The 9,373-nt window shown below is 47.0% G+C and overlaps 1 protein-coding gene across 1 annotated transcript; it reads right to left on the bottom strand.

The window, feature by feature from the left end:
• Nucleotides 1-7,835: 7,835 nt before the first annotated feature.
• On the bottom strand, nucleotides 7,836-8,835 carry LOC140719482 (histone H1.0-like). Its single transcript, XM_073034186.1, has one exon. It carries the CDS (start codon nucleotides 8,699-8,701, stop codon nucleotides 8,108-8,110), a length of 594 nt encoding a protein of 197 aa, XP_072890287.1. The 5' UTR covers nucleotides 8,702-8,835; the 3' UTR covers nucleotides 7,836-8,107.
• Between the last annotated feature and the right edge of the window lie 538 nt (nucleotides 8,836-9,373).

The following is a 9,373-nucleotide window of genomic DNA, read 5'->3' as shown; positions in this document are numbered from 1 at the left end:
ATGTGATCTAAGTGAATGATTGTTGGTGCCTGACAGGGTGGTTTGCATATCTCAGAAACTGCTGATCTCCTGGGATTTTCATGCACATCAGTCTCTAGAGTTTACAGAGAAAATTAAAAAAATAAAAACTCCAGTGAGCAGCAGTTCTGTGGGTGAGAACACCTTGTTAATGAGAGAGGTCAGAGGAGAATGGCCAGACTGGTTCAAGCTGACAGGAAGGCGACAGTAACTCAAATAACCACACGTTACAACAGTGGTGTGCAGAAGAACATCTCTGAACACACAGCATATTGAACTTTGAATTTATTGGCTACAGCAGTAGAAGACCATGAACTCAGTGACCACTTTATTAGATACAGGAGGTACCTAATAAAGTAGCAAATTTATGTATTTTCTTACAATATAGAAGGAATCCATTCAGCCCATTGAGTCTATTCAACCTATCTCAGTGCAATCCCATTCCCCCACTTCCCAGTAATCTATTCTCTCCCACATGCCCTTTAGATCCCCCCTGACTAATCTACTCACTAGGAATGATTATCAGTAATCAGTAAACCAACCAACACACCAACAGGATGTGGGAGGAAACCAGGGTGTTGGGGATAAACCACACAGTCACAGGAAGAACGTGAAAACTCCACACGGTCAGCATCCACGTTTGGGACTGAACCTGTGACGTGGTATGCGTGATGTGCTGCTTTCGGGTGTGAGCACGGCCCTCTACGTAGGCGCTGGACTGGTGCATGGTATCCCTCAGAGTGCTCCGTGCCCTTCACCTGTCTGGGTGTCCTTAGCTCAGGAATTCTTGTCAGTGCATGAGGTACCGGCTGCGCTTACCCCATCCTTCCTAGGAGTTTATTTAATTTATTTTTTATTCAGAGACACAGGTCCTTCTGCCCGACAATCCCACACCACCCAGTATGCCTCCGTGACCAATTAACCGACTAGTTCATACGTCTTTGGGCTGTGAGAGGAAACTGGAGCAACCGGAGGAAACCCACGCGGTCATGGTGAGAATGTACAAACTCCTTACAGGTAGTGGCGGAGTTGAGCTTGCGTCGATGGTGTTGTACTAGCGTTATGCTAAACACGCCACTACCATGCCTCCCAATGTTCTCTCTGAGATGTGTGCGCACACACATCTTTTGCTACCAGCGCACAAAGGAATTTAAACTGCGCACAAAAGGTCATTACCCTCCACCTCGTTGGCACGTTAAGTATATTTCATGATTGTTCACAATACAGAAACTGGTGTAACCTGTGCATATTGTCATGATGCAAAAGTTACTGGAGAAGTCACTGGAGTGTAGAAAGTTGAGGGGGGATTTGATAGAGGTATTTAAAATTATGAGGGGGATAGATAGAGTTGAACGTGGATAGGCTTTTTCCATTGAGAGTAGGGGAGATTCAAACAAGAGGACATGAGTTGAGAGTTAGGGGGCAGAAGTTTAAGGGTAATACGAGGGGGAACTTCTTTACTCAGAGAGTGGTAGCTGTGTGGAATGAGTTTCCAGTAGAAGTGGTAGAGGCAGGTTCGATATTGTTATTTAAAGTAAAATTGGATAGGTATATGGACAGGAAAGGAATGGAGGGTTATGGGCTGAGTGCAGGTCGGTGGGACTAGGTGAGATTAGTGTTCGGCACGGACTAGAAGGGCCGAGATGGCCTGTTTCTGTGCTGTAATTGTTATATGGTTAGGTGGGAAGAAGTGGAGTGATATTTGGAAACTTGACATTTTAAAGCATCATTTAGCAAGCAAATCACATATGGATGGTGCGCAAAAGCTCTGGGGAGAAAACCCTTCACTACAGGCCTGGTTTCTTTTAAACAACGAACAACAAACTGGATTAGGTAGTTGACGATCCTTAGAATAGCTTCAGGCTTACTTCCTCTTAAAAATTCAGTATGCACATGTTGTTATCACCAAGCAAAGAGTTGCTCAGCACAAGAATTTTGCACACACTGGTCATTGCAAATTAGAGGGAACATTGGCGCCACCCCCATTTGAAGAATCTTCTATCATATCCTCTCCCCCCCCCCCCCCATCACAACAATGAGTTCTCATTGCAGACTTACGGAGCTGGAAGCAGTGAGATTGTATCAGGGATCTGGCATTAGCAGTGCAGATGACCTGAAGCCCCTGGAAGTGTCTGAGTGTAATTAGAGCCAGGAACCTTGGAGGGCTGGCAGGGGAAAGGGTGCTGACTGTGGTCTATCTCTCTTACTAGTAGATGTGGGGAATTATGAATGTAATGCAGACGGTACACAGACTGGCCTTTAAGGTGTCTGTGTCTCCTGCACTGCACCACTGCTGTTCAGGAGATCATGAGCTTGAGGCTGGTTCTGAATCGTCAAACACTCTTTTCATTCAAGTGCTGAGATTAGGGCCAGGGCGGTGGAATAGCTGGTAGAGCCACTGCCCCTCAGCCCCAGAAGCGCCAGGTTCGATCCTGACTTTGGGTGCTGTCTGAGTGGAGTTTACACGCTCTCCCCAAGACTGCTCTGGTGTTTCAGTTTCCTCCTGAATCCCAAAGTTTAACTGGCCACTGTAATTTTCCTTAAGTGGTAGAATGGGGATGAAGAGGGGGATGTTATTGAGAATCTGAAGGGAATAAGAGATGGAATTAATATGGGATTGGTATAAATGGGTTAATGGTTAGCATGGACTCAGTGGGCTGAATGGCCTGTTTCTGTGCAATAGAACGCTATCATTGTTTCTAGGTATTAATTTCTCAGCCCTGTACAGTAAACACATCCCTGCCACATGGCCAACTTATCAAACCAACTGACTGATGGCACGTTGACTAGTCAATTGCAGTAATTTCTGATGTCAACATTTATGCTCCTCATTATAAACAGTGTTATCGCTGGGGATATGGAACATGACTTCAGTACCAAACATTCCCAGATCTGGGATAAGAACTTCACAACATAAGAAACAGCAGCAGGAATCGATCTCTGAACCCTCGAACCAGCTCCTACATTCATCTTGATCATGGCTGATGCTTTATCTACACACCGTCTCCCCACCCTGTTCCCACAATGCTCCGCCGATCTGCGTTGGAAACAATGACTGAGCATCCACAGGAATTAGAGGGCGAGATTCCAGAAGACTGAGCGTGAAGGCCATTCCCTATTGTAATCGCAATAAGGCTACCCCTTATTTTGAGTCTGTGACTCCAAGTTGTCAAATCCTTAGCCGGGGAAGCAATCCCTCCGACCGAGCCCTCAAAGTATGTCCCAACGAAGACATCCGCCATTCTTCTACCTTGTCTACTTGCGTGATAGACGTGCCACCTCAGAACCAGTCTATTGAATCCTTCCTGCACTCCCTCAGAATCAGGTTGAATATCGCTGGCGTACGTTGTGAAATCTGTTGTTATGTAACAGCAGTACAATGCAACACTTAATAATGAAAACTGCATGACAGAAGTGAATATATTAAAAAAGAGAAATAAAAGTAGTGAGGTAGTGTTCATGGGTTCAATGTCCATTCAGAAATTGGATGGCAGACAGGAAGAAGCTGTTCCTGAATCATTGAGTGTGAGCCTTCAGGCTCCTGTACCTCCTTCCTGATGGTGGAAATGAGAACAGGGTATATGCTCGGTGGTGTGTGTCCTTAATGATGGATGCTGTTTTTTTTTGAGGCACTGCTCCTTGAAGATGTCCTGGATTCTGGGGAGGCTTGTGCCCACGATGGAGTGCACTGAGTTTACAACTCTCTACAGCTTATTTCAATCTTTTGCAATGCTCCCCCCTCCCCATACCAGGCGGTGATGCAGCCAGCTAGAACCTGTAGAAATTTGTGAGTGTCTTTGATAACATAGCAAACCTCCTTAAACTCCTAATGAAGTATAGCCACTGTCATGCCTTCTTTGTAGCTACATCAATATGTTGGGCCCAGGGTAGATGCTCAGAGATGTATTTTACTTTCTTAAGGAACCAGAATTGCATACTGGTGTAATCTTGTCAAGGCCCAGAGAATTGCAGTAAGTATCCCTACCTATTTGATCAACTCCTCTTGCAAGAAAGGCCAACATGCCATTTGCCTGCCTAATTACCCACCACACCTCTATGATGGTTTCAGTGACTGATGAACACAAGCAAGGAATTCTGCAGATGCTGGAAATCCAGAGCAACACACACCAGCAAAATGCTGGAGGAACTCAGCAGGTCATGCAGCATCTATGGAGAGGAATAAGCAGTTGACTTTTTGGGATGGGACCCTTCAGAAAGACTCATTCAGTAACTGATGCTGATCAGCATCATTTCCCAGTCTCTTATCGGTTAAAAAATATGTAGCATTCCTGCTTTGTCCACCAAAATGGAAACTTACTTACTGACTTATGCCCATTACCCCTAGTGGGCCATAGGCTCCCAGAATCCTCTGTCCTGGGTCAGTCTTTCATGCTGTCTCTAGGTGTAGCACAACTTACATCTTCTAATTGAAGGTGGTTCATCTCCAGAGTTTTCGAGGTCTTTGGAGTTTCTGCTGGAATTTCTGTAGCGCTGAAATTTTACAAGTTTGCTTGCTCCATGCCCAACTCTCCTCCTTTCACAGCCGGACTTGGGACTGTCCATGGCAGAGTTGCCAAAGTGGATAACCTCACCTTATCTCACACAGTTAACCACTTGTTAGCCACTCACCTATCTTACGCTTATCCCCTCGAAGCCTCTCTACATCCTCCACTCCAACTCTCGTCTTCACTTAGTTCAGTGTGGTTTGAAAACTTGCAAAATGTCAAATATGCTCTCCTCAGTCAGATTCTGGATATAGATTGTGACTGCTGTGGGCCAGGTACCCATCCCTGCACAGCCTCCCCCATAGGGGTATATCGCAGCAAATTAAATGCAAAGTTCCCTCTGCTTTTCTCTGACCCAGTCTCAATCCCATAAAAGTGCTTCTTTTGCATCTCCACCCCTCCGACTGTGATCCTCTCCACTGCAGGGACAACTTAAGGCCTTTTGAGTTACAGTACTTAGAGTAATAGAGCGCAACAGCAAAGAAACAGGTCTGACCCATCTAGTCCGTGCTAAACTGTTATGCTGCCTAGTCCCATCAACCCGCACCTGGACCATAGTCCTCCACACCCCTCCCATCCATGAATTTATCCAAACTTCTCTTAAATGTTGCAATTGATCCCACATCCACCACTTCCTCTGGCAGCTCGTTCCACACTTGCACCACCCTCTGAAAGAAGAAGTTTCCTCTCAGGTTCGCTTAAATATTTCATCTTTCACCCTTATGACCTCTACTTTTAGTCTCAACCTCAGTGGGAAAAGGCTGCTTGCATTTAGCCTAATTTTTTTAATAGCTCTATCAACACTCCCCACCATCTCCTACACTCCAGGGATAAAAGGTCCTAACCTTTCAACTCTTCCCTATAACTCAGGTCCACAAGTGCAGCAGCATCCTTGTAAATTGTCTCTGTACTCTTTCAATCTTGTTGATATCCCTCCTGTCGGTAGGTGACCAGAACTGCACACAGTGCTCCAAATTTGGCCTCACAACCACCTTGTACAACTTCGACATAACACCCCAGCTCTGGTTTATGAAAGCCAGTGAACCAAAGGCTCCTTTAGGGCCCTGCCTGCCTGTGACACCGCCTTCAAGGAAAGCGGAACCATTCAGCTTACGAGCTTCAGCTACTCTTCGCCTGGAAGGGAATTGGTTTGTGTGTTTGCTCCATCCGCCCATCTAAAGAAAAGGCAGTTGGTCCCACTGGATTCTACAGAAGCATCCAGCATTTTGGTAGAGGTGAGTGTTGCCGGTTCCCACCACATATTGTGTCATGAAGTGCCCCTGACAACCTTGCTCTCATTGTTATTTACTTCGGTCCTGGAATCTCCCACCGCCACAGGAAATTATTCCTCTCCATCAAACCTACTAAACCTTTTAATCACCTCGAACAACTCACGCAGGCAGCCTCTTTTTCTTCTCCACCAGGGTGGGTGTTGAGAGGAGGGGGTGCAAAAGGGGCTGCTGGAGATCCCAGGTCTGATCCCGACCTTAGGTACTGTCTGTGTGGAGTCTGCACGTTCTTCCTGTGACCGCACAGGTGCTCCAGTTTCCTCTCACATCCCGAAGACGAGTGGATCATTGGCCTTTTCATACAGGGGAATGGTAGAATTTGTGGGGAGATTGATATAATGGGTGTTGATGGTTGGCGTAGACTCAGTGGGCCAAAGAGGCTGCTTCTGTGCTTTCTCCCTCTCTCTCAATGACTCTTTGGGTTGTAGGTCCAAAGTGAAAAGTTGAAGTGACCTGACAGATTCCTACAGCCAACAGACGCCAAGGATTCCCACCTGATTACCCTTGTAAAAATGAAATGCCAGGGTCCACATTCACTGCCAGATGCAGACCTGAGCCATAGACTTTCCATGCTATCCAAAGACTGTGAGGACTTTGTCCACCATCTAGTCTGTGCCTTTGCAGACATTTACCTTCTCAACCTGCCTGTGTAAATGCTCAAAGGAACCTGGATAAAAATTTGCAAAATATACAAGGATGTTCTAAAGCGGGGGTTCCAACCTGGGGTCCATGGGGTTGATGGTAAGCTTCCATGGCAAAAAAATGGTTGGGAATCTCCTTGATGAAATACAACATCCCCAGTGCTTCTTGGAAACCTCTGGACCCAGTGGAAGAGCAGTCGGCAGGGTTTTGAGAACCTCGGGTCCATCAATGGCCAGCGTAAATGTCAGCACACTCCTTACCAAACTACCCACACAACCTTCTCCCACCTGCGCAGGTCGCACTTTGGCCTAGTAAACCTCCTTAGAAATGGAGGGGAAGCTAGTCACCCTCAGGACCACTCGACAGGAATGGATTGGCATTTAGCTCCACATTAGGCTGTCCATGGCCACAAGAGGCCATTCAGCCTGTTGGGCCTGCTGTCCCCTTCACTTGGCTCATGCCTGATCTTGCTTCACTTCCAACCATTTCACTTTGCACCATTTCTCATTACCCATGTACATCAAAGCTCTCTCTGTGAGGGTCTTGACCCCAACCAACCCTAACCTTGGAGCAAGCTGAGGTTCTTCCAAACAAGCTGCTCAGAAAATTTGAACAGGCTTATAAATCTTGTCCCCCCCCCCCCCCCACCCCAGTATCTTGCTTTTCAGAATCGGGGTGGGGGTGTAAGCATTGATAGGCCTCTTCAGGATGATTGAAAGGATCATAAGATGTCCACACAAGAGATCCTGCAGATACTGAAAATCCAGAGTAACGCACACAAAAATGTTGGAACTCAGGTCAAGCAGCATCAATGGAAAGGAATGTACAGTTGACATTTTGGGCCTTCATTTCGGATTTAACATTTACTGTTCATTCCTTTTCAGAGACGCTGCCCGGCCTGATGAGTCCCTTCTGTAGAAAACATCCAATTCTATAGGAGTTCTGATAAGCCAATATTGAGGCTTTAAACACGAGAAAATCTGCAGATGCTGGAAATCCAAGCAACGCATACATGTCGGAGGAACTCAGCAGGCCAGACAGGATCTATGGAAAAGAGTACAGTCAATGTTTCGGGCCGAGACCCTTCATCAGGGCTGGATAAAAAGATGAGAAGTCCCGATGAAGGGTTTTGGCCCGAAACGTTAGTTTACTCTTTTCCGTAGATGCTACCTGGCCTGCTGAGATCCTCCAGCGATTTGTGTGTGTGTGTTGCTTGAATGTTGAAGCTTTGTTCCCTTCACTTCCCAATGAATAAAGGCAAATGAAGACCTCCATTTTGACCCTCCCCAGTCTATAAAATGGGAGTCCAAATACACAGGAAACTTCAAGCCTACAAACAAAACCAGTTAACACTAAAGAAAGGATGCAACAGGCCACATAATTGCATGGATTCCATTTTATTTGAAACGTAAAGACAGTAATTGGATTCATAAGAAATTAATTTTCCAATGCATGGCTAAGCTCAATTAACCAATGTTGTACATAAAAGCATGATATGAAAATGACTACAAAATATAGCAAATGTCAACAATGCTAGCATTACTCATTTGCATTCACCTCAGTAAAAGATCAAACAAAATTTGATAAAAAAATTAAAACAACTATATACAGAAATGGCTAAAGTCTGTATTACTGCTTGTCTGATGAACTCATTCACTTCTTTTTGGAAGCCATTTTCTTTACACTGGTTTTGGCTCGCGGCTTGGGGGGTTTTGCCTTCTTGGTGTTTCTCTTAACCGCCTTTGCCTTCACCGCCTTCGTTTTCGCCGGTTTTGCTTTCTTTGCACCTTTGGGTGTCCCTGCCGCCTTCTTCATGGCCTTGTGCACCTTGACCTTATTGGCTTTAGCCAACGGCTTAGCCGGCTTCTTGGCTTTGGCCGGCTTCTTGGGTTTGTCCACCTTCTTGCTTAAGATGGACTTCTTCACTGGCTTCCTCACCTTTTTAACTGCCTTCTGGGGCTCCCCGCTCTTGGAGATCTTGAAGGACCCTGAGGCACCAACTCCTTTTGTCTTCTCCAGAACCCCCTTGGTCACCAGCTTCATGAGTGACAGTTTGATCTGGCTGTCTGCGTTGTCTGCCAGCTTGTACTGGCTTTTGACCAGCTTTTGGATGGCTTGGCGGGATAGTCCTGAGCGGCTGCTGGAGCCCATGATCACCCCAGTGATCATCTCGGAGTACTTGGGGTGTGTGGGGGTTTTCTTTGCTGCTTTGCCACGTTTGGGCTTTGAAGCTGAGTTGTCAGTCATTGTGATCACGGACCTCTTTTTGTTTTCTTGTTAGTTGTGATCAGCACCGTTGAGTTAGACGGGCCGCCTCTCAGCGCCAACCTCTCCACCCTTCCCACTTCGGCTCCAAGTCCCCGTCTGCGGCGCTGGCTGACGCGGGGAATTTATAGGCTAAGCGCGGACCTGATTGAGAACAGCGGCTGTTGGCAGCAATGGAGAGGCTGAAATGGCGAATTGCACTCGCATCTGTGTTTCTTCGCTCGCAGAAACGGCCGAGCCCAGCCTTTTCCCAGCGCTTCCCGGTCAACGCGGCCGACCTCTCCGCAAGCCAACTCCCTGCTCTCTGCTCCACTCTGCAAACCGGGGCTCTTCGCCGCTCGGCAACGCGGCAATCGGTGCAAAAGTACGCCGGGACTTTGCAGCCGCTTGCAAGATTTGGGATTTCTGCTCAAAAATCTGGAGATCGCGGCGGCCGATTGACCCGGTCCAAACTGCAACGGGGAGAGCAATGCTTAATGAGACGGAGGGGCGCCGGGTGGCAGGGTTTGGTTGCCGTGTCTTTGAATAATAAGCCCATAATGACGGGCAACTAACACACAACCGAGCCCCGCGCCGGTCGCTGAGAGTCGCGTAATGTAGATTCACCGAGGGCTTTATTTTCGCATCCATTTTGGGGGGTAGACGCTGAGGGTC

This window comes from Hemitrygon akajei, chromosome 31, assembly GCF_048418815.1.
Source record: "Hemitrygon akajei chromosome 31, sHemAka1.3, whole genome shotgun sequence".
Classification (NCBI taxonomy): domain Eukaryota; kingdom Metazoa; phylum Chordata; class Chondrichthyes; order Myliobatiformes; family Dasyatidae; genus Hemitrygon; species Hemitrygon akajei.
Note: the sequence above shows the minus strand (reverse complement) of the source record. Positions and strands in the feature narration are given on the sequence as shown.